Below are 25827 nucleotides of genomic sequence, written 5' to 3'. Positions count from 1 at the left end.
GGGAAGGGAGGTGGTGTGGTGGAGGGCTGTCTGGATGACTCGAAGCAAAAGGGGAGGAGGGGGCAAGGGATGTGGTGTGTGGTGGGGGTGAGGAGTTGTAGGAGGGATGTGGGCTGGGAAGTGGGATGGGAGATTGAATTTGAATTTGAATTTGGAGAAGGGTGTAAGGGAGATAAATTGAGGAGGAGGAAGGAGAAGTGGTGGGCTAGGGTGTATTGTGGAGGTGGACAGTTGAGCAGGGAGAACTGGTTTGTTGCCTGGCTGCAGATGGGCGGTAGGACCCAAGAACAATATGTCATCGAACCATTTAGGGAGCAGACTATCTTGGATTTGGTAATGGGTAATGGAGCAGGTTTAGTAAATGACCTCAGAAAAAGATCCCTGAGCAAGTAGTGATCATAACATGATAGGGTTTAATATTTAATTCAGTAATTAAAGTATAGTTTGGAAACAACTGTGTTTAACTTGAATCAAGGGCATTGCAACAAAATAAGGGTAGAATGAGTTAAAATGAACTGGGACGATAACTTAAAAGGAATGACAATAAGGAAGCAGTGGCAGACATTGAAGGAGGTGACTAACCAAAGAAGTTAGGGAGAGTATTACATTGAAAAAAAAAGCATATAAGGAAGTAAAAGTTAGTGATCACCCTTAAGACTGGAATAAATTCAGAGTTCAGGAAAGGAGGGCTAAATAAATAGTGAGAAATTAAACTATAAGGACAAATTAGCAAGGACTATAACAATTGACAGTAATTCTTTAAGTGTATAAAATGTGAAAGAGAGCTCAGTGTATGTAGGTCCTGTAGAAAATGAACTTTAGGAATCGGTTATGGGGAACACAAAAACAAGAGGAGTTAAACAGATTTTGCATCACTCTTCACTGTGGAAGATAGTTTGGGCTAAAGGGATACAAGTCTTCTGAGCCTGATGTCTTGCATTTGAGGATCCTAAAAGAAGTATCTGTCTAGATATTTGATGCATTTGTTGTAATTTTCCAGAAATCCTTGGATTTTGGAAAAGTGTCATAATTGGAAAGCTGCCAATGTAACATCCTTTTTCAAAAAGAGGGAGGCAGAAAGCAGATAACTGTAGATTAGCCTAACATCTAGTGTTGGCAAATTTTGGAATCAATTATTAAGAAAGTAATAGTACAACATTTGGAAAATCATATCTAATCAAGCATAGTTAGCATGGCAACATGAAAGCAAAATCCTGTCTGACTAACTTAGAATTTTTTGAGGAAATCTTGACCAGAGTAGTTAGAGAAGAATCAGTAGATATGTTGTATTTGGACTTCCAGAAGGCATATGACAAAAGGTGAGGTCATAAGAACCCATAGTGTTGGAGGTGGTATATTGGCATAGATGGTGAATTGGCTAATGGCCAGGAAACAATGGGTGTGGGTATACTGTTCTGTTTTAGATTTGGTTACATGTAGGGTTGGACAGGGATCAATGCTGTGACTGCCCATGTTTACAATATATTTTAATGATTTGGAGAAAGGACATGAATATATTTTAGCCAAATTTACAGACAACACACAAATAGTTGGAAAGGCAGGTTGTGAGAGGGATACAAAATTATTGAGAGATATTAATAGGTTAAGTGGATTAAAACTTGGCAAATGAATAAAAATTGGAAAATATGAAGTAGTTCATCTTGGAAGGGGAAGCAAAATGGGAAAAGCTATGAAAATGGATGTGAGGAATGTCAGATTAGCCATGATCCTATTGAATGGCAAAGCAGGTTTGAGCAGATGAGCAGCCTACTCCTGTTCCGATTCATTATGTTCTTATGGTCTTTTAATGATTATCTTTTTCTAAAAATATTGAACTTGGGCTGTTGTGGCACTGTGGTAGTGTCTGTATCTCTGAGACATAAGCCCTGGATTCAAGTCTCAGCTGTTCCTGAGGTGTGTCATATCATTTGTCATACCAACCTGTTTAATTTTTTGAAAGTATGTTTAGGTTTCACTATTAGGTTACACTTAGGACATCTGGGTCTTGTGGTGTAGCATCCTTACCTGTGGCTACTGGGCTCAAGGCCCATGTGCCCTGTAGGTGTCATTACATGTCCAAATAGACTAAAAATAAGTATGTACATAGGGTGGAACTTGCACTGTATAAGTTAAGACATTTTGAAGCTTTTTGCGTGTCTTATTGCTCTGGAGAAATGAAGCTGTATCGAAAATAAAGGTTTCCTGAAACCACCTAGTGACTTGGACTCTCATTGAAAAGTATGAGATCTAACAATTACAAAAATTCCAGTCACCAAAGTAGAAGCAAATATTTAATAGAATCATGCAATACAGTCAAAGCCCTTCAGCCCATTGAGCCAATTTGGTTTACATTGCACTTTTTACTTCATAACTTGCATGTTTGAACTCTGCATGAGGTTGTATTTCCTGGGAATTGATTTGGTGTGTTAGTGAGGTAGCTGTGCACTTTGGAAGTGCTATCTTTCTATTGAGGAATGAAATGGAAACTTTAATCTGACTACTCAGGATGACATAGAAGGTCACATGGGAATGTTGCTAGTAGGCAGAAATCTTGCAGCAATATGTGGGTTCACTAATAATTGGTTATAAGGTAATGTTGAAATACAAATTCTTTCAAGTTATTTCTAATCTCAGGCTTATATTATTATGGTTTATACATCGAGTTTTAATATAATTTACTGAACTGATGTTTCTTCACTATGAATTTTGGTTCATTTTCCTATCACTAATAAAAAAAATTCCTTTCATGTATTGACAGCCTATCCTCAAGAGGTACCAAGACAAAAAACAGCCAGAATATATCTTTGCAAAGAATAGAGAGCAACTGATAAAATCAGGATGGCAGCCATCAAAGCGGGCACGACCTGAGTCTTTAGATTTAAGCATCCAGCCTATCCAACGGTTACCAAAACTATCAGCTGATGTGAAGAAGAAACAGGTTTGAAAAAAATTAACAATATGTACTTGACTGAACAATTTCCTTTAGTAAGTTGCACTCCTTCTCATATAGCTGACCTAGATATATCTGCTGCCAGGAGAACAGTCGTCTTGCTTAATGCACTTCCAATACATAATAAGGGCCACACATCTGTCATATTCCCCTCTTACCTTTTAGAAAACACCAAAGTCTTTGTTTAATGCTCCCCCATCTGCATAGTCTAGTTTGAGAACTGAGTAGAATAAAAATTTAACAGACGTTTATCTTTATTTGAAGATTCTGGGCATGCACTTTTTAAAAAAATTTAAATGAACTCATGGAAAAATCAACTTTCTGACGTCTACATTTTGCTTTTAAAAAATTAGGGATGACTTGTACTGGAATAATATTTTAGAGGTGTTGAAATGGTCTTTGGAACTGCCGAATTGGGCATTGATATTGATTACTTGTCATAATCCTGAACTCAACAGGGATTGGGTGACCTATCGTATCTACTAATATTTCTGACATTTAAATGAGAAAAGAACAGAGTGTGAAAATAGATAAGTCCCCTGGGCCAGATGGGATTTATCCTAGGATCCTCTGGGAAGCCAGGGAGGAGATTGTCGATCTTTGGCATTGATCTTTAAATCGTCATTGTCTACAGGAATAGTGCCAGAAGACTGGAGAATAACAAATGTGGTTCCCCTGTTCAAGAAGGGAAGTAGAGACAATCCTGGTAATTATAGACCAGTGAGCCTTACTTCAGTTGTTGGTAAAGTGTTGGAAAAGGTTATAAGAGATAGGATTTATAATCATGTGGAAAAGAATAATTTGATTAGGATAGTTAGCACGATTTTGTGAAGGGTACTGCGCCTCACAAACCTTAGAGTTCTTTGCGAAGGTGACCAAACAGGTAGATGAGAGTAAACCGGTTGATGTGGTGTATATGGATTTCAGCAAGGCGTTTGATAAGGTTCCCCACAGTAGACTATTGTACAAAATGCGGAGGAATGGGATTGTGGGAGATATAGCAGTTTGGATCAGTAATTGGCTTGCTGAAAGAAGACAGAGGGTGGTGATTGGTGGGAAATGTTCATCCTGGAGTCCAGTTACCAGTGGTGTACCAGAATGGTCGGTATTGGGTCACTGCTGTTTGTCATTTTTATAAACTACCTGGATGAGGGCTTAGGGGGTGGGTTAGTAAATTTGCAGACGATTTTAAGGTTGGTGGAGTTGTGGATAGTGACCAAAGATGCTGTGGGTTACAGAGAGACATAGATAAGCTGCAGAGCTGGACTGAGAGGTGGCAAATGGAGTTTAATGTGAACAAGTGTGAAGTGATTCACTTTGGTCGGAGTAACCGGAATGCAAAGTACTGGGCTAATGGTAAGATTCTTGGTAGTGTAGATGAGCAGAGAGATCTCGGTGTCCAGGTACGCAGATCCTTGAAAGTTGCCACCCAGGTTGACAGGGTTGTTAAGAAGGCATACAGTGTTTTAGCTTTTATTAATAGAGGGATCGAGTTCCGGAACCAGGAGGTTATGCTACAGCTGTACAAAACTCTGGTGCGACCGCACTTGGAGTATTGTGTACAATTCTGGTCACTGCATTATAAGAAGGATGTGGAAGCTTTGGAAAGGGTGCAGAGGAGATTTACTAGGATGTTGCCTGGTATGGAGGGTAGGTCTTACGAGGAAAGGCTGAGGGGCTTAAGGCTGTTTTCATTAGAGAGAAGAATGTTGAGAGGTGACTTAATAGAGACATATAAGATAATCAGAGGGTTAGTTAGAGACCCTTTTTCCAGGAATGGTGATGGCGAGCATGAGGGGGCATAGCTTTAAATTGAGGGGTGATAGATATAGGACAGATGTCAGAGGTAGTTTCTTTACTCAGAGAGTAGTAAGGGTATGGAATGCTTTGCCTGCAACGGTAGTAGATTCGCCAACTTTAAGTACATTTAAGACGTCATTGGACAAGCATAAGGACGTACATGGAATAGTGTAGGTTAGATGGGCTTCAGATTGGTATGACAGGTCGGTGCAACACCGAGGGCCGAAGGACCTGTACTGTGCTGTAATGTTCTAATTATGAAAAAGACTCACTGGACTGTTCCTCTTAATCCACCTTCCAAAGCTAACACAAGGTATATATTAAAACAAAATTTAAGGATATTTAGACCAAAGGTCAGAATTTGACTTCTACGTTTATCAAGATGAAGACAACAGAGTTGGCAGCCAATGGGCTCCTGTGCCCAGGGCTCATCCACTCTGTTTGCTTTTCTTTTTCTTCTTTCTTTCTGGCTTTTTTCTCTTTAGTTTTTGCTTCTACTTAACTTCTGCGGAGAGCTCGGTATCGTGGCACCAACAGCATTAGTATTGACAAGCAAAGTGGAAGGAAAATAGCTTTGCTGGAGTCTGCAGCTTGGCGACTGCTGGTGAGCCCAGAGCAGGATTCTGGAAACAGCATCAAGGATGTGGCTGGTGAAGGGGTGAGCACAAGACCCAGTATTGGCTGCTACATTAGTGGAGTTGATGTCGGTGATAAGCCCAGTGGTGAAAGATATCTCCCTAGGAACAGCAGTTTTGTTGGTTGGGCCTGGCACTGGCGGCAACAAAGAGGTGGCAGAAGGGTTATGGATATTCGTTAAGTTGATCATTGTCAATACATGTGACAATAGATTTGGAGAAGCCAGTGTTAGGCTGGCGTGCACGAAGTTAAAAATCACACAACACCAGGTTATAGTCCAATAGGTTTATTTGGAAGCATTAGCTTTCAGAGCACTGCTCCTTCATCAGGTGGTTGTGGAGAATAAGATTGTAAGACACAATTTATAGCAAAAGTTTACAGTGATGTAACTGAAATTATATATTGAAAGAGACCTGGATTGTTTAAGTCTCTCATCTTTTAGAATGATCTTGTTGGTTTCAGTTCTTTCATATGTAAGTCGCAAAATGTTTTTTGAAAGTTACATTCTCAAGTGAACTTTGGTGTCATCTTGGCCTAGATAATGTATTGAAGATGTTAGCTCCCTGTGAGACTGTCTGTACCACAATGGTCAGACTGATTCTAATCTAAAAAACAGATTTACAGAATATTGCGTAGCTTCTTGCAGTTTTTGAGAAAAGTAAAATGTAATTCTGCAACTACAAGTGTGTGAGTGTATAAAGGGGTTAACGTCTGTGAGAGGGTGTGTGGGAGTGTATGTGTCTATAGGAGTGTGTCTGTGTGTGGCTGTCTGTCTGTGTGATATCAACGAGTTTCATCCCACCATCAAACTCACCATGGACTGCTCTTTAGTATCTATCTTGTTCTTGGACACATGCATCTCCATCAAGGATGGGCACCTCAGCACCTCAATCTACCACAAATCCACGGACAAACTCACGATGCTACACTTCTCCAGCTTCCACCTGAAACATATTAAAACAGCCTTCCCCTATGGACAAGCCATACGCAGGATCTGTTCAGATGAGGAGGAACGTGATGGGCATATGGAAGTACTCAGGGATGACCTCACAAGAACGGGGTACGATGCTCAACTCGTCGACCACCAGTTCCAACGTGCCACAATGAGGAACCGTAATAACCTCAGGAGACAGACAAGAGCTGCAACTGACAGGATACCTTTTGTTGTCCAGTACTTCCCAGGAGCCGAAAAATACCCCATGTTCTTCGCAGCCTGCAACACATTATCAATGAGGATGAGCATCTCGCCGAGACTTTCCCCACACCTCCATTTCTTGCCTTTCAACAGCCACCAAACCTCAAACAGATCGTTGTTCATAGTGAACTGCCCGGCTTTCAAGATAATACCAGACAACGTTGTCACAGTAATCTGTCTGTGTCGCTCTCTGCCTGCCTCGCTCTCTGCCTGCCTCGCTCTCTGCCTGCCTCGCTCTCTGCCTGCCTCGCTCTCTGCCTGCCTCGCGCTCTGCCTGCCTCGCGCTCTGCCTGCCTCGCGCTCTGCCTGCCTCGCGCCCTGTCTCACCCATGCACACGTACAAGTTTGTGGGGTGTATTGTACTTGCAGGATTACGTTTTACTTTTCTCAAAATCTGCATGAATTCATTTAAGATTCTGTAAATCAATTTTTTAGATTAGAATCAGTTTGACCAATGTGGCATAGACAGCCTCACACAGGGAGCTAACACCTTCAATACATTATCTGGGCTGACATGACACTAATTGTTAAAGTTCACTTGAGAATGTAACTTTTTAAAAAAGGTTTTGCAATTTGCATATGAAAGAACTGAAACCAACACGGTCATTCTAAAAGATGAGACAGTTAATAAACAATCCAGGTCCTTTTCAATATATTATTTCAGTTACATCACACTGTACATTTTTGCTATGAATTCTGTGTCTTAGACTCTTATTCTCCACAGCCACCTGAAGGAGCAGCGCTCTGAAAACTGATGCTTCCAAATAAACCTGTTGGACTATAACCTGGTGTTATGTGATTTCTGTGATAATGGAATCATTCATTCAGTTGTGATAATGCTGTGGCTTTAAGAGGTGTTTTTTTTTCCTGGTTTCTTTTAAGAGGGAGATTGGATGAGAGGTGAAGAGCAGTCTGCAGTAATGTAAATGGCATGTGAGGCCTTTTTTTTTAAAGAAAGTTGGAACAGTAGAAGCAGCCTGGATGGGTGTGGCCAGCTCTCTCAGACGAGGAATTCTACTTTTTTATAGCTTTTAGATTCAGCAGAAGCTGCTGGACTTTTAAAGAAGTAGAAGCTATTTTCCCCCTCCTTCTAGAAGTTGGGGGTTCTCTTCCTACTGCTGGTATTGCATGTGAATTTGCCTTTTTGCCAAGAGGTGTGTTTCTGGGATGTTACTATATTGGCACAGTTAAATAGTAACAGTTACTGTATCTATTATTCTGTTAATCTTTCCAGTAGAGTTAAGCTCTTCTGTTGTTTTTAACTATAGTGTTTGAGTAAATTGTATTTTGCTCAATGCCAAGTAGTTTGAACAATCAAATTACATCTGAAGCACAGCACTTTACATTTGCCTTTTATAAAAGGCAAAGTTAGGGTCGAGGCTACCTTAAAATATTTTGATGGGGGTTCTAGTTTGGTCTAGTAGTCCTTCCTCTCCTCCCTTCCTTAAAACAACAAAATATCTGAATGATAGGCCTTGAGAAATAAATCATCAAACTTTACTACTTTAAAACTTCTATTATTATCTGGATGAGAAAAAAAATCCCTGGATTGTTAAAAAACCAGAAAATTGAATTATATTGGAATTGTGAAAGGCTAATGTTAAATTTTGCTTTGAAGTAATATATTTATTGTAAATTTCATTCTTTGTATGCATTTTGGGGTATATGTGCTAAATAACTTATTTACTGAGAAAATATAACTAGTAAATATTTATAACAAAATCACTTAATTATTTTAATGTAGAGGGGTGCCCACAGATGCGTTTAAATATTTGACTTTATTGATTATAGCTTCAGTGGAAAGATAACTGGAACTTTTCATGAAAACATGGCTACTAAGAGACAAAAAGTTTAATTTCTGATTCATAAAGACCAACACGCAAGAAACCAAACTTAAGGAACACCAATTTACTCAGTGTTGGAAGAGAGTGCTGATTTATTTTTATTTGGGCACCATGGTTAGCAGAGAGATGTAGCAGGAACTTCTAACTGTGTCAATTTTATTTTCTAGAAGATTAGATTAGATTACTTAGTGTGGAAACAGGCCGTTCGGTCCAACAAGTCCACACCAACCCTCCGAAGAGCAACCCACCCAGACCCATTCCCCTACATTTACCCCTTCACCTAACACTATGGACAATTTAGCATGGCCAATTCACCTAACCTGCACATTTTTGGACTGTGGGAGGACACTGGCGCACCTGGAGGAAACCCACGCAGACACGGGGAGATGTGCAAACTCCACACAGACAGTTGCCTGAGGTGGGACTTGAACCCAGGTCTCTAGCGCTGCGAGGCAGCAGTGCTAACCACTGTGCCACCGTGCCGCCCCTACTCTGCTGAACAAACTCTGAAAAAGCAGGTAGTCCCGGACTGATCAAGGTGCTATCATAGATAATGCAAAAAGGATTGATTGTTTCCATAACTGTTGACTAAATATTATTTAAATATTGATATATAATCTTGATTGCTAGGAACTACACTGGGAAACCAATTTACCATGATCTGTTGGGTTTGTTGTTTGATGCATTTGTGCATCCTAGAAGATATTTGTATATATTATGTAGGCAAACAAATGTGTTCACACATTGCACCTTTCTATCCAGGGAAACTTCACGCAGACTGCTGATACCTGCTGATTCCATGGCAACATCCTGACTAATAAGTATCTGGATTGAGTTTTTTCAGCTAAAATTGACATCCCCATGCAAACCATGCCAACTAATCAGTACCATCTCTTAATGTTGTGTAACTTGGAGTTCTCTTGCAAATTTGATTCTTTGTGTCAGCTCTGATGAATGTAATCCAAAAAGCTTAAACTGTGAGTTTCTTTGTAGCGATGTTTAGGTTCTGTGCTCCCATGCAATTATTAGGATTTCTAAGTTAAGACTAACTTGTTCCTTCGTCATAACAGAATCGGTTAAGTATTAGCCTAAAGATATTCAAAATGAGATTGATGCCTTTGCCATTGAATGTAATGATTTTAATTCTAAATACATTATTTAACTTACACAGGCTGACCTAGACATATGTGTACGGCCATCTCCTCCACCACCAAAACAACCCATCCCTCTGTGCCGGACAAGTTCATGCATGAGAATGATTTTACCTCCAGGGCTGACGTATAGCTCAGCAGAAGATGTTATCCGGGAAAATGTGCAAGATCCTTTAAAAATCATTTCAATAATAAGGAAGAACAAACATCTGGGATTTTTATACATGAACTATAGTGCTCCAAAATATTCCATTAAATATGACTTTTATAATTTGAGGTACAGTCTTTAATCTTTAGACTGATTCTGTATTTATAATGTTGTAAACTAAATCTACCAATATATTCCTATAATTATATGTAATAAAGCTGAGGTTTACATGATGTTTCAAATTTAAAAAAAACTTGGTTGTCCAGTACTTTCATTGGTTTTTCATCTTTTGTATCAAAGGTTGTAATTTGAAGCCAAGCCCCTAGATAAAGATGAAAACAAGTAATCTGGATTGACATTTAAATGCAAAATTAACTCATGTTGTATCATTTTGAGAGTATTTTTGGGTCACTTTTGAGCTTGACACTATTCAAAGAGTAATTTGACGAAAGATCAGTAGATCTTTGGGTTTTTTTGGCTGCTGGAAGAAATGTTGAATTAATTGTTTTCTGTTTTTCAGATATGGGGTGGGGTGGGCATCTAAACAAGCAACCAGGCCTTAATTTCACCTTCTTACTTGAAATATCCATCACTGTATCAAATGTCAGCCTAGGTTACGTGCTGAAGTCTAGAAGTGAGGCTAGAACACTCCATATTTTGACTGGCTTTTGTCATTTGAGAGATTTAATAAGGAAATGAATGTTTCTTCTTTCTCTGCATAGTAAACCTGTGATAATTCTGTTGTACTACCTTGTACCATTAGTTAAATGACCTTTGCACTTGTTTTTGTTTAGTTTCAGTGACTGGGCAAATCAAACATGCAAGGTTAGAGCAGGATTGGTGTAGTTTGTGTAGTAGTTTTTAAACTGTAGTTGAGTAACTGCCATTCGTTTTGTGTTGTAATTGGTTCACGGGATTAATGTGAATTTAGAAGTTGAGTTTTTAATTAATCCCTGGTAAACACAATTGGAACAAGGAATGAGATCAGGTTCCTCTACAGTGATCTGAAGCCAAGTTGTCTTGATAGCCAATACAGATATTTTTGATTTTGTTGTTTGGAAAGTCCTGACCCCTTCTTTCCCAAGACTATATTGGTAACTGGCCTATACTTGGGATTTGCCATGTTCCCTTTAATATGAGAAATGAGTTTTCTTTTTAAACCGGGTCAAGATGCAGCGAGGCAGTCTTGTGCTCTTTCTCTTGGTTAGGATGAGGGCCCTACTGCTCCTCCAGGCCAATAGAGATCCATAAACATTAGCCACAGCGATATGCAAATGGTCCTGATATTACATGACATGATGCATCTATTGTTTAGGTCTTAGCTAACATACAGTCAGCCATGTCATGGAAAATGAATGTAAGATCGCTGACTGAGCTAATAAACGGAAGTTCTAGTTTTTTGTGTTATAGTGTCAGTTTGTTTTGGACATTGAACATGCAGCATTAATTACATGTCCCGTCTTTAAAAAGCTTCAATTTACTCAATAGTAATAGTTGTGTTTCCCTTCCTCTCCAAAGTCCCTGTTGCCATCAGATTCCTACCCAATTTCTCCACAGCTGCTCACAGAAATCTGTCTCCATAGCCTCAATCAAATTCACAAATTATGTTTGGTGATTCTTGAGTATGCATTATCCTACATTATGCTTTTCGATTTCTCTGCAGCCTTTTATTGTAGTTGATTGTACTGACCTTAAGCAATTATGCACCCAACTCAGCAAATTGCATCTAAGCAGCAATTTCTTTTGCCACTTGCAGAGTTTCCTAAGAATCTGTTGTTTACAGATATGAGGTCACCTTCCAGGTACATGCCAGTGATGTCCAGCTGTATATCTTCAATTATTTTGAAGTATGTACTACCTTTTATCATGTCAGATGACTTGTTCATTGTCCAGTCCTGGATGAGACTTGAATTCCTTCAACTAAACATGTAAAGGACATACCAGTTGGTTCACAAACTTCACTTCCATGCTACAGAAAATATTACCTTTTCTGACCATTACCTAAGGCTGCAAGCTGAGCTTTCAGCTTCATATAATTTTTGTTTCCTGGTCTATTCAATTCAAACTGAATAAAATGCCAGTATCTGCTTTTTTAGTTCAACACTGTACAAAACCTCTTTTATACCTTTGTAACAATTAGACTTGATTGTTTTGATGCTATCTGTGACAATCTTTCAATATCCACCAAGTAAACTCGAACTGGTTCAAACTCTTGCGGAATGTTTCAGAGAACACCTCTGGCACATCCGGACCAACCAACCCAACTACCCCGTGGCTCAACACTTCAACTCCCCCTCCCATTCCACCAAGGATATGCAGGTCCTTGGACGACTCCATGTGTTGCTGGAAAAGCGCTGCCTGACCTGCTGCGCTTTTCCAGCAACACATTTTCAGCTCAAACTCTTGTCTGTGCCCTATTCTGCAGAAAGCTCATCTTAAACAACATGGCTATCCTTGTTCACTCATATTAGCTTACAATGGCCTAATGTTTCAGATTTAAACTCTTGCCGTCATCTAAAATTTCCTCCATAGCATTGTCACCCTTACCCATACTGATCTCTTCTGAATTCTCCCATGCTTAGCCTAAATATGTTCCATTTCTGCGCTTTCCTTCCTGAAACTCTATCTCTTTACCTTTCATTGATCTTTCTTAAAGACTCTGAAAGATTTCTTTTGTCCTCACTTTTGATCTTCACTCCCAATCTGGCTTTTCTTTTGGTCATTATGAGCATTGTTACTTCTGAGATTGTTTTGGGAGAAAGTGAGGACTGGAGATCAGCGTTGAAGAGTGTGGTGCTGGAAAAGCACAGCTGGACAGGCAGCATCCGAGGAGCAGGAGAATCAATGTTTCAGGCATAAAGCCTTCATCAGGAATGAAGATTGAGTGCCAAGAAGGCCGAGAGAAAAATGGGTAGTGGGTGGGGCTGGGGGCATGGGGAAGGTAGCTGGGAATGTCATAGGTAGGTGAAGGTGGGGGTGAAAGTGATAGGAAGGAGAGGAGGGTGGAGCAGATAGGAAGATGGACAGGTAGGACCGTTCAAGAGGGTGGTGCCGAGTTGGAAGGCTGGGACTGGGATAAGGTGGGGGGAGGGGAAAATGGGGAAACTGGTGTAATCCACATTGATCCTGTTTGGTTGGAGGGTCCCAAGGCAGAAGTTGAGGTGGTTAGGGTTGGGGGATGGAGGTGGCCCAAGATCTGTATGTCCTTGGCAAAGTGGGAGGGGGAGCTAAAGTGTTCCGCCACAGGGCGGTGTCCCAGAGATGTTTTCTGAAACAATCCGCAAGTTGGCATCCTGTCTTCTCCCTGTAGAGGAGACTGCATCGGATGCAGTGGGTGCAGTAGATGATGTTTGTGGAACTACTGGTAGATTTCTGTCGATGTGGAATCCACCTTTATCTACCTATTGCATTCCCAGCTACCTTGGCCCTCAAGTATCATCCCTGATGAAGGGCTAATGCTTGAAACATCGATTCTTCTCTTCGGATGCTGCCTGACTGGCTGTGCTTTTCTATTCTGTAATTGTTTTACGATAGTGGCATCAAGCACTGCTTTCTTAAATATGAAACGCAAATACTTAACTAAACGGGGACGAATATTAGTGGTGCCTGGAGCAGCTGAAAATTTAGGACAACAAATCCTCTTCATTCTTGACTGAAGCCTATCAATGGTAAGAAATTGACCAGTAATCACAGAGCCAGTTTGTATGGAAGAATCTTAAGGCATTGGTGATGATCCAAGGTCAAGATTTTTACAGGGCCAGGAGGAGCACTCCTACCTCTCCGAGGCGCTCAATAACAAAAATAAGTACCAAAGGTTTTTTTTGGTGTCTTTTTATTCACGTCTTGAATACGTACTGTTAGGCATCTCAGTAAGAATTGGTATAATGAGACTAATCGTATGTAAGGAAATGTCTACATATTTCCACTACAGTTTTGCAGTGGGTTTCCTGTAATTGGTGTAGAGTCTTGACCTGCGTATTTGTGGAGCTGAATGCATTTTGCAAGTATGGCCCAAGACTACCATCATCATTCTGCTGCCAATTTACAATGTAAAATTCAGAAGTGTAACACCTATTTTGCAGTGGCAAAACAAGCCACATTGAATTTGGTTTCTGTAATACCACCATAAATATTTGTGTTTGAAAGAAAACAATTTTGATGCATCGCTGTTTTATGGATAATTTGAATTTCATTGTATCTATTAACTTATTTTAAGTGAACCTCTGTTTAATAGTGAAATAATTTTGAATTCGGTAAAACCTTTCAAATAGCTACCCTGTCAGGAAAATCAGATGAAGTCAGGGAAAATTGAAGGGAGTATCTGTCATATACTCCTGCAGGTCTCATATGAACCAGTTTTCGACAAGTATTGTCGGAGATCTTGGCAGAATCGCACTTAATAATGGGCAATATAAATCTAATCGCTGGGGATAGTTATTTGGTAAAAATTCCAAAGGCCAGTATATTGTGTCAAATAGCATATCTTTGTAATTAAGAAGATGGTGACCACAACTAAACAGCCCGCATTTCTAAGAATTGTTAAAGAGTGCTCAACATTAGAGGTGATTCTGTATTTGGATAATACTTGGTAAACAATTGTGTTTACCAATTGTGCGGGCTGTTTAGTTGTGGTCACCATCTTCTTAATTACAAAGATATGCTATTTGACACAATATACTGGCCTTTGGAATTTTTACCAAATAACTATCCCCAGCAGAATTATGCTGACAGCCATTTTGGGATTGTCAGTCAGGCACGCATTGTGGCACAGATGCATGTACTTGAAGTGACATATGTTAATACACTGGATTTCTTTCTTGGCAAACAGAAAGAACGTACGCACTGTGCCTGTTTCAACTCAACCAAATAGGTGACAGCCAAACAGTCAACCAGCCTAGTTTAAAATTTAAACCGATCTTGCCAGCTACCTGTCAGTCATCACTAACTGATGAACTCTTAATGAGAATGCATCCAATAATCAGCAATTTCCTCATTATGTATAGATATCGTTTCCCTTTTACCTTGTTTTTGTTTTGTGAACTGACCTCATGAGTCCAAGATCATTTCATAAAATGTGACATTTTTTAGTATTAAATACAAATTTGTAAGAGCTGGAGAATCAACTTGAAAGGAACGTAAAATTAAGCTAAATATGCTGTTACTTGAACGTAGAATCAACTTGAAAGGAACGTAAAATTAAGCTAAATATGCTGTTACTTGATAGCAGATTGAATACTATCTAAAATGTCAATTGGTGTTTTGGAGTTCTGAAGAAGCGTTTCATCTGAAAATTTAAACCCTCATCCTTCAATGTATATTTCAATTTGTATTTCATCTCTGGTATATCTGATCAATCTTAATAATTGTAAAAATCTAAAATATGAATTCAACAATCAATTACTAATATTAATATAAATCTAAAATATGAATATAAATTAATATAAATCTAAAATATGAATTAATATAAATCTAAAATATGAATTCAACAATCAATTACTAATATTTTTATGCTGAACTCAATTTCTTTTAGCGTTGTTGCCTATGATGATATCAACCAGAATGATTATTACACAATCAGCCAGCATGGAGTTCTACACATGAATAACGAAGACATTGATTTCATAGAACTGGACCGTTGGGAACAAGAATATTTGTATCATAAGCAACTTATTCAGATTCCAGTGTTTGCACTTTTTCGAAAATGGAAAGCTTTTACTGTATGGCGGAAAAATGTACGTTCCAAGAAGATCAACAACTGTCGCAGAGCATTGCAAGATAATCTATTCATAGTGAACCCTGTGAGTTATAAATTGAAAATTTTATTACCTAATTTAAAAAAAAATCATCTGTACTCTAGATATGCTCAGTGTATGTTGAGATGAGCAGTATTTTACAACATTGCAAAGTAGGCAACATTGAATCATACAGAATTCTAACAGTCCTATGCCAGTGTGAATGCTGTTGCCACACCCCCCACTTCATCTCAGCCTATCAATATAACCTCTTACTCCTTCCTCCCTCATGAAATTTTCTAACATCTTTCAAATGCATCTATGCTATTCACTACAACTACTCCATCTGGTAGTTGCCACTGTGAGTACAGAAATTCCTTCGTGGGATCATTATTTACGACTTTGCATTTATGGCCCCTAGGTTTTCAACAGTTTCTAAGTGGATACATGCTTTCTAATGTATACCCTGTCAATTGTTTCATAATTTTAAAGATTCCATCCTGTGTTTTTTAAATAGGCATACAGTACAAAGGAAGAACTGTTATAAAACACTGGTTCAGCTTCAGTTAGATTATGTGCCCTCTTCTGGATACCACAGTTTAAGAATATGTGAAGTAGAGAAGGTGTAGGAAAAAATGCAAAAATGATTTTAGCAATGTGCAGGTATTGAGAAACTGGGACTTACTATTCTGTATTGAGAATAGAAGGTTCAAGATATTCAAAATCATTAGCGACCTGGCAAGAGTAGTCAGGGAAATCTCATGAAAGGGTTAAACCCCAGAGGATAGATTTAAGGTAATTGGTAAAAGAAGCAAAGAAGACATTGAGAAAATAAACATGTTTTTAAACACAGAAAATGTTTAAGATCTGAAATGTAGTGCTTGAGAGTGTGGTAGAAGTAGATTTAACCAAGACTTTCAAAGAAGATTTGAAAAACGTTAGGGCCAAGGCATAAAGGTGGGGAGTGGGGCCAGCTGAGTTGCTGTTGCAGAGAGGCGGCATAAACACGTCAAGAGAACACTGAATTCCAACTAACGTCATTTTTTGTGCCTCTTTCTTTAACCACCTAGGTTCTACACTACAATTCTCACCTCAAATTTCCTCATTCTGCCATGATTTAGGACTATTTTTACAGTCCACCAATTTGTTTAAGCTTTTTGTTATTGTTTCAGATAGTCCCTGCTGACTTATCATTCTTACTTCTCCTTTTACCTCTGTGAGGCACTTTGAGATTCTCTGCTATGATATAATTGTAAAAATGCAGTCATGTTTATCATTATCACATGTATTAATGATTGCATTCATGCTATATATATATGAATGTGTAACACCAACGTGTAACACCTTCAGATATCAAACTTATGAGGAAAACAAGACTTATGTTTTTGCAGCTTTTCATAAGTGAATCTTCCATACTTTTTACATAGTCTGATTGTAGTTACTATATTAAAAATAAGTTAAACAATTATGTACAATCTAAATGAGCTGTCTAATATGTCATTACATGGAAAACTTTAAAATGATGGCTGCTGATTTTATTATGGCTTGTAATATCTTGTGCTTTTCCTCTATCAAGTCTTTGAGGCCTGCTCTTCTCAACATCAGAGACATGTGCTATCGCATTAGCGACATGGCATTGTGTGATATTAAGAAAGGGCACACTTATACACTGGAAGAGTTTAAGGCAGTTCAATTTCGACGACTTGATGAGGTAATGTATAACACCTTTGAAATGTTATTTCAAAAACAATATGTAAACAATTTTCTTTGAAGTCCAAATCATCCATCTTGGATGTAGGTTTGGCTGCCAGCTACCTGGACGGGGCCATTTTGGAAAGGCTAGGAAATATTATGGAAAGGAAAGGGGCCAGTTAGTCTTTGATTTCCATAAGGGAATCAACAATATAAAAAGAAAATTAACGAACACACGTTAAAGGGGTTTGAACGATTAACAAGCAGATTTAGGACTAGGACGTCCAGTGTGACAATCTTCAAATTACTCACCAAACAACTGCTAAAATCAGGAATGAATATCGTTGAAGCAAATGTATTGACAATGAGATTTGTGTTCGAAGAAGCTTTCTGCTTTGCTTGGTATTGCTGCCATTCCTGGGGAATATGGGAGCTATCCTAGAATTAGCTAAATTGGATGAAAAAGAACTAATATACTCAATGGCAGAACAGATACATGTGGAAGTAAAGAATTAAATAATATGTATTTTTACAGCATCTTTCAGACCTTTAGTCCAGCATACTTCAGATTCAGTGAACTTGTTTGAGTTAAAGTTAGTATTCTCAGACATGGAAGAATGAAAGCTGAAAAATGTGTTGCTGGAAAAACGCAGCAGGTCAGGCAGCATCCCAGGAGCAGGAGAATCGACGTTTCGGGCATAAGCCCTTCTTCAGGAATGAGGAGGGTGTGCCAAGCAGGCTAAGATAAAAGGTAGTGAGGAGGGAAATGAGGAAGCTGGAGAAATCTGCATTCATCCCTTGTGGTTGGAGGGTTCCTAGGTGGAAGATTTCTCCAGCTTCCTCATTTCCCCTCCCCCCACCTTATCTCAGTCCCAACCCTCGGACTCAGCACCGCCTTCTTGACCTGCAATCTTCTTCCCGACCTCTCCGCCCCCACCCCCTCTCCGGCCTATCACCCTCACCTTAACCTCCTTCCACCTATCACATTCCCAACGTCCCTCCCACCAAGTCCCTCCTCCCTACCTTTTATCTTGGCCTGCTTGGCACACCCTCCTGATTCCTGAAGAAGGGCTTATGCCCGAAACGTCGATTCTCCTGCTCCTGGGATGCTGCCTGACCTGCTGCGCTTTTCCAGCAACACATTTTTCAGCTTTCATTCTTCCATGTCTGAGAATACTAACTTTAACTCAAACAAGTTCACTGAATCTGAAGTATGCTGGACTAAAGGTCTGAAAGATGCTGTATAAATACATATTATTTAATTCTTAAAACTCAATTGAGTTTGTTAAGAAACCCCAGTATTACCCCGCACATTCCATAATGCTGGTGGTATGGGCAGGCAGGCAAGAATTGGATTCCTGTTTTTTTCCTGAAAATGTTTGACACAGCAGGATGGTCATAACATCTTTGAGCAGTGTCCTTTGCCAAAATACTCACTTCCCAAGAAAATAGTGTCCCTCTTTCTTACTACCTGCTTATACTATGAAATCAACTCACCCTGTCTTAAAGTCCAGTATTGCTTGACATGCAAAATGCCTCCTGCCCAAAGCCCTTGTTCGTCTCACTCTGGAATCCATTGGCCCTCCCTTATGGGGCTACGTCCAATCCCAACAATATTCACAATGGATTTCTGGCCTTGCAGAGAGAGCAAAGGCCAGTGACTAAAGTTACACTGTTTCACAGATAGATTAAATGTAACTAAAGGGCAATTTAAAAGATGTTTAACACACGATAACAGAAGATAATAAGCACAAAAAAAATTATTTAAACACTTTTGCAAAGTATGTACATTATGTTTTTAGCCATGAAATGTAGGAAAGCATTCATTTTACCAGAACGAAGTGGGAAAGCTCCATATATGACATAGAGATGGGAAAACCTCAATTTTTCTCACAAAATCGATGGGAAAATCCTTAGCAAGCAGTACAGAGTTGTAGCATAGCTATTTAAAGTTTAAAAGTAAATAACTACAGTATTGCTAGAATACAGAGTTTATTCTTTTGTAAAAAAAAATGCAGCAGTACTTTCATAGAGTTTAGACTTAAAAGCCAAAAAAAAAACTGCAACATAGCTAATAGAGTTTAAAACTTTGAAGAAGTTAAGGTTAATACATTCTTGATTTAGTGCGTATTTGCAAGCTACAAAACCCTCAGCATTTATCAATTATAGAATCATTAGATCTTGAAAGCAAATAGAAGAAAGCAATATTATAAAGTGCAGAATTTAAACAACTTTGAAGCAATAAGAATAAATAATTATATTCCATTGCAGTTTCCCTGTAGTTGTATATTTTCCTTCTCTTCAGGTGCTTCTTCAATTCCCTTGAGAAAGCTTCAATTGTATCTGCCTCCATGCCTTCACGCAGCATGTTGAATATTCAATCAACTTGCTGCATAAAAAGAAACTTCCTCTTGTTGCTGCTGTTCTTTTGCCAAATTCTTCAAATTGGAGCATTATGATAATCAGTCCCTCTGTCAAAAGAAACTGTTTTCTCTCTCTTAATCACTCAAGATGTTGAACAGTTTGTAAAGTCACTTTTCAATCTCCTCTGCTCCATGAAAAACAACTAACCTATCCATCCGATTGAAATGCCACACCTCTGGAAACATTCTCATAATTTTTCCCTCCATTCTTCAGTTTCTATCATAAATCAAAAGTTTCTGGGTAACTTTTGTTATTCTCAATGCTATCATCCTCACAACCAGTAATGCAGCAGTGAATTTCATGACTGGGAATGATTATGGCTTAGACATTGTGGATTGATTTCGGGCGGCACGGTGGCTCAGTCGGTAGCACTGCTGCCTCACAGCGTCAGAGACCCGAGTTCAATTCCCGCCTCAGGCAACTGTCTGTGTGGAGTTTGCACATTCTCCCCGTGTCTGTGTGGGTTTCCTCCGGGTGCTCCAGTTTCCTCCCACAACCCAAAAATATGCAGGTTAGGTGAATTGGCCATGCTAAATTGCCCGTAGTGTTAGATGAAGGGGTAAATGTAGGGGAATGGGTCTAGGTGGGTTGCTCTTCGGAGGGTCGGTGAAGACTTGTTGGGCCGAAGGGCCTGTTTCCACACTGTAAGTAATCTAATTTAATCTATATAAAGATCTATTGGAATTTCCTTGCCACCTCCAGTTGCTCATGTTCATTAGTGCTTAGTGAATCTTTCTGGGCCGTTCCCTCAAACTCAGTATTAAAGTCTAATGGGTTGTTATTTTGAATTGATCCTTGGAGAAGAAGTAGTTATGAGCTGCTAACTTTAGCATTTCATTATGAGGCATTCTGATTGTAGCAACTGATCATATTGGCGAAAGTGAGGACTGCAGATGCTGGATATCAGAGTCCAGATTAGAGTGGTGCTGGGAGAGCACAGCAGATCAGGCAGCATCTAACAAGCAGGAAAATCAACGTTTTGGGCAAAAGTCCTTCATCAGGAATGAGGCAGGGAACGGCCGGGGTGGAGAGACAAATGGGAAGGGGTGGGGTTGGGATGAAGGTTGCACTCTCCACCCCGGAGGGTCCCTGCCTCATTCCTTATGAAGGGCTTTTGCCCAAAACGTCGATTTTCCTGCTCCTCAGATGCTGCCTGACATGCTGTGCTTTTCCAGCACCACTCTAATCTTGCAACTGATCACATGATTGCCTTAAGAGGAGAGATGTGGATTAGGATGTAGCCCTGTACTTTTAACGACTATTCAGTTATGCAGATTGGGAGAATTCTCAGCCCTGAAAACCTGACTTCAATAATTGGCCACTTGAATGTTGGTCCAGAGTAGGGACAAGCTACGTTAAGAGTCACAGCAGGAAATCCCGGAAGTAGTGTTGAGGATGCTAGCTGTGGAGGCGGACTAGGTGGAAAGGCTGCCTCAGGGCTCTACCTTTTATGTCCAAAAATTAATAAAAAAGGATGAGAAACTTCTCGAACCGTTACCCCTCAAACCTCTTCAACCCCACTCCCATGCCTTATCTACATCACCCCATGCCACCTAGTATTCTGCATCCACCCCAAAACACCTCATTCAGTCAATACCAACATAGTCCCTTTAGCTATCCTATGACCCTTATTGACCTTATGTTACTTTAGTGCTAACACATACCAACCCATGCCACTTACATACAAGTATTTTCTATTTCAACTACTAAAATTCTGACCACTGCGGGCAAACCTCAAGATCCATGAAGGGATGAGATAAAATAAAGTTCCATGAAACAATGTTTCAAATGACTATTGCAGAATGATGAAAGCATACTCCTTTGTAAAACCTATTTACAACATTTACACTCCTATATAAGACCTTGTAACAATAAGGTTTGCAATCATCGTTTCAAAGTTTTTATAACTACTTGTAACTATTTACAAAGTGTTGATCCAATACGCTTTGCTGCTCTCTCAATATATCCTGATTGGAGAGAAGGCTGGAGGAAAAGGATAACAGACCTGAATTACTGCTTGTGTGACAACCTTTTTGTACGTCGTAATTCTAAGTAACTTAAACTGTATAATATAGTTCTGATGTGGAGGAGTCGGTGTTGGACTGGGGTGGACAAAGTTAAAAATCGCACAACACCAGGTTACAGTCCAACAGGTTTATTTGGAAGCAACAGCTTTTGGAGCGCTGCTTCACTATTTGATGAAAGAGCAGTGCTCCGAAAACCAGTGCTTCCAAAGAAAACCCTTCGACTATAACCTGGTGTTGTGTGATTTTTAACTTTGTACGTTGTAGATTATTGTCTGTTGGTGATGAAAATTTAAAGCAAGGACCTTTTCAGGTAAAATTTTATTTTCCATATGAAGAATATTGGAATCCATTAAAGTGTTTTCTTTTTGTTCTACAGGGTGCTGAACGTCTGGCTCAGTTCAGGAAAATTGCACAACAAACAGTTAAGATTGCCTGTTGCACAGCCTTACTGGAAGCTGGATTTATACCAGATGACTATTTGTCTGAGATGCAGAGTGCAGGTACTGATTGAAATGCAATGTGCAAGTGTGTTTATTTGTACTGAATTTGCGTTTCACGTGAAGTTTGACAGCCTTTTAAAATTGTGATTCTCATGTCCACTATAAAAATTTGAGTTGATATTGCTTTATCCTTTGGACAGTCTCTCCAAGAGCTTTTCGTTTCATTAAAGTCTATGCTCCATAAATAAAATGTTGTACATTTTAATGAACATGAATATTTCACACAAAGTTTGCAGGTTATTCCAGATATGAATGCTTATCTACTTACATTACTTTAAAAAATGTTGCTTGCTTTTTCATGTATGACTTTTCTGATTATGGATATTGTTGCATAAGAAATATTTATTGACTTCCAGGCATTGGTGAGAATAATATGCGTTCTACTATTGCTACTGAAATTCTTACGGAAACATCTGACAAAGTAAATTATACAGGGCAGGCAAACAAGAGGTCTCACTGCAGGAGGCTAACCTGGTTAGTGGAAACATATAAAAGCTCTGTTTTAATTCTCACTAATGATTCAGGTTAAACATATAATACTTCTTTATTTCTTCTTTGTAGCTTCATCCGCCTTACTGATTATCTCATAGTGAATACAATGCATGTCCTCACAGTGAATTCCATCACAATCTTGTTCAATCACTTGACAGAGAAGCTGAAGCGCACTCCAGAGGAGGAGCTTATTAGAATTTGGAGCACAAACGAGGCTGAAAGGGAAGCTGAGTTGGAAAAAAAGGTGGATAGACATTCAAAGCATTTTCTAAAAAATATATACTTTTCTTTGTGTGATTAAGCTGTTGAGGTTTGCTTTTGTTATTTTCATGGTTTTTTTTCATGACATATATATCAGATATGGGGACTACACCAGTAGCTGTCGTGTTTTCCCTATTGTGATGCATTTCATCGTGAGATCCAAATTACACTTCTTATTTTTCAGAAGAGCTTCATCTTTGAAAATTATTTTAACAGTAAGATAGTTTTATATTTATGTATTCACCTTATCTTTCTTAGTCACTTATGCAAACTCCCATACTCAGCATTGCAACAGTTGAAGATCTTGAGGATGAAGATCTTGAGGATGAAGAACTTGAGGATGAAGAACTCCAGATTGAACAAGTGTTTGTGCCAATGTTTCTTGTAGAAATGGTACTAAATTTTCAAGATTTGGTATTCCGTCCTCCCCTTGGTGACTTTGAGGTTTGTTCATTGCATTTAACTTTTAGTTTCTTTTCAATTACAATTTTCTAATATTGCTATTTAAGTCATTTGACAAACATAAGCAGGCATAATGTAGAGATGAAGCTGGTGGATGCCAAGGCAGATGGGTTAAAAGGGTTGTTAGGGCATTGGCCCACTTCTGGAAAGGAGCATAAGTCCCATAACCCAAAACCCCTCATCGCCATATCGTTCTTCCAACATCCCAGACATCTCCATTTCCCTTGTCATCCTCATATCCCCATAGCTTTTTAACCCCCCTCACCCCTAAATGTGTCTATGATCCATCATACCCTTTCACTTTCCTTATTTTCCTTCACCCTCCTTATAATATTCAATACTTCACCCCCACCCATTGCCTACTCACTCAGTCAAAATAAATAATCATTCTAAATACATTTCTGAAATCTTTGATTAGACAGTCATAAAATTGTCAAAGTAAACGATCATTCTAAATTCAGTTTAAAGACATAACCCTCTCAAGGGCTCATAAAATATTCTTAAAAATCAAGCTTTGAAACCGGAAACAGCTGTCTGAATTGACATTCCTTGAAACAACTAAAGCAAGAGGGACAATTTATACAATCAAAGCTGAATTTTAACATTTTTCAATGTGAAAACTCATTTTATTTGAGTGGATTAGGTGCTCTATTGTAGCTAAAGACTTTCTGAATTTGACAGTGCTGGTCAACTTAGTGGCCACTTAAGATTTCAGAGCAAAGTCCAATCCTCAGCCACTGTTTTAAATCATAACTTATACAGTTTAATTTTATTGTAACATGTTAAGTTGACAGTTAACTTTAAACTTAACTGTCAATAGATTTCTAACTCCAGACCATGGGTTTACCACTCCTGTGAGCTGGTGAGGACCACATCAAAAAAATTTAGCTAGTCTAATTCTAAAATCTTCACTCTGCAAAACAGGTGGCAACACTGGAACACTGGGCTCCCAACCCTCTCCAATCAAGATTATGAATGACCAGATTTGTTTTATTCTTTCATGAAATATGATTAATTCTGGCTAGGCTGGTATTTATTGTTTATCCCTAAATGTCCTTGAGATGATGATAATAAGGTGCCAACTTGAGCCACTGCAGTTGATGCGATGTAGCCGCAGTATTATTAAAGAAGATGCTTAATGATATTGCTTCAGCCATAGTGAAAGAATGATGATAGAGTTCCAAATCAGGGTGGCATATATCTTTGAGGGAAACTTGCAGGTAATGGGGTTCTTTTAACCTGTTTCTCTTATCCTTCTAGTATGTACAGTTTGCGGGTTTAGAAAGTGAATATGGTTTCTCCCACCATTTTTAAACCTCCCAATTAGTGCAGGAAAATCCAACCACATCTATAATACTAATGTCAATGAAACTAATTAGTGAATGTTGATTCTGCAACTGGTGAATTGTCCAGTGTAGGTATGATGAATATAGAAAGCAAATGGATTTTACGTATAGTTATATTATGAAAAAAAATTGTAAAAGCCTTACAAAAGGAGAAAAAAATGGAAATAGACTAAAACATATTATGGAAAAACCTGGACTTTCATTCAGTACAGATTATACTTAACTGTTTTTTGTGTTTTCTTTCTCAGGCTGGGATTTCCGATTTTGTGCTACAAATGCAGGGAATAGTTCTCTCAATTGCCAACTTAGTGTCAGATTCATATTTTAATTCCTTTACAAGTCCGATTATCAACAAAAAAGTTGAAGATAAAACTTGTGGTGAGGGACCAAGCCTGGCAACTATCCTTGAAGATGACAAGTATTTGGTGGAAACCATCCAGAAAATTCTGGTATGATTTAGCATAAGCAGTAACATATTTGATACTTAATCTTTGGAAGTTAGTTCCTAGAATGTCCACATTAGTGAAACAAAATATGATTGAAAGCATCATCATTGATTCATTTTCTTAAACTGCTAAGAATTCGAAATCTAGTGGCATTGGTATCAGTAATGTTCTATTCATTACAGAGGCATTTTAATGTTGTATACATAGTAGTGCCTGTTGAGGTCCAATTACCTTCTATTATCTGAGGAGGGTAAATTAAAGAAAATTATATCACTGCCACACTTCCCACCAACTAATCTTTGCAGTATTTGTAGAAGATTTAGAATAGCCTTTCTTTATTGGATTATATCTTGCTGTTCATTGAGAGACTAACAAAATTGAGATCAACAAAGTTCAATACCAGGGAAGAGGTTACATGCAAGATAAGGGCTCATGGTATTACAGTAATATATTAACATGAATGGATGTTTAGTTAATGACCAAGAAGTAAAGAATAGGGACAAATGAGATAGTTTTGCATTGATGGGCACTCCATTTACGTTGCATAATGATGACTTGGATGAAAAGACAGAGAGCAATGTATCCAAGTTTGCTCACCGTGGAATCATAGAATTAGAAACTGTTCCTAGTCCTACTGAAGTTAGAATCATAGAGATCTACAGTCCAGAAAAAAGGCCCTGTGGCCCATTGCATCTACACCAGTGAAAAACAACCTCCTGAA

At 38.8% G+C, this 25827-nt stretch overlaps 1 protein-coding gene across 1 annotated transcript in view; it reads left to right on the top strand.

The window, feature by feature from the left end:
• The window catches only part of dnah6 (dynein, axonemal, heavy chain 6), a gene marked incomplete at its 5' end in the record, with an annotated part of 301703 nt that overhangs the window by 2591 nt on the left and 273285 nt on the right, over positions 1-25827 (top strand). Inside the window, 9 exons of the mRNA XM_043705917.2 lie at positions 2759-2938; positions 9597-9853; positions 15255-15522; positions 17033-17167; positions 21976-22099; positions 22456-22573; positions 22661-22835; positions 23111-23296; positions 24909-25109. Coding sequence (XP_043561852.2) covers positions 2759-2938; positions 9597-9853; positions 15255-15522; positions 17033-17167; positions 21976-22099; positions 22456-22573; positions 22661-22835; positions 23111-23296; positions 24909-25109 — 1644 coding nt within the window. The remainder of the gene's footprint in view (positions 1-2758; positions 2939-9596; positions 9854-15254; positions 15523-17032; positions 17168-21975; positions 22100-22455; positions 22574-22660; positions 22836-23110; positions 23297-24908; positions 25110-25827) is intronic.

Source organism: Chiloscyllium plagiosum, unplaced genomic scaffold (assembly GCF_037043375.1).
Source record: "Chiloscyllium plagiosum isolate Xiang-an unplaced genomic scaffold, Cpla_swu_hap1 HiC_scaffold_2, whole genome shotgun sequence".
In the NCBI taxonomy this organism is placed as follows: domain Eukaryota; kingdom Metazoa; phylum Chordata; class Chondrichthyes; order Orectolobiformes; family Hemiscylliidae; genus Chiloscyllium; species Chiloscyllium plagiosum.
Note: the sequence above shows the minus strand (reverse complement) of the source record. Positions and strands in the feature narration are given on the sequence as shown.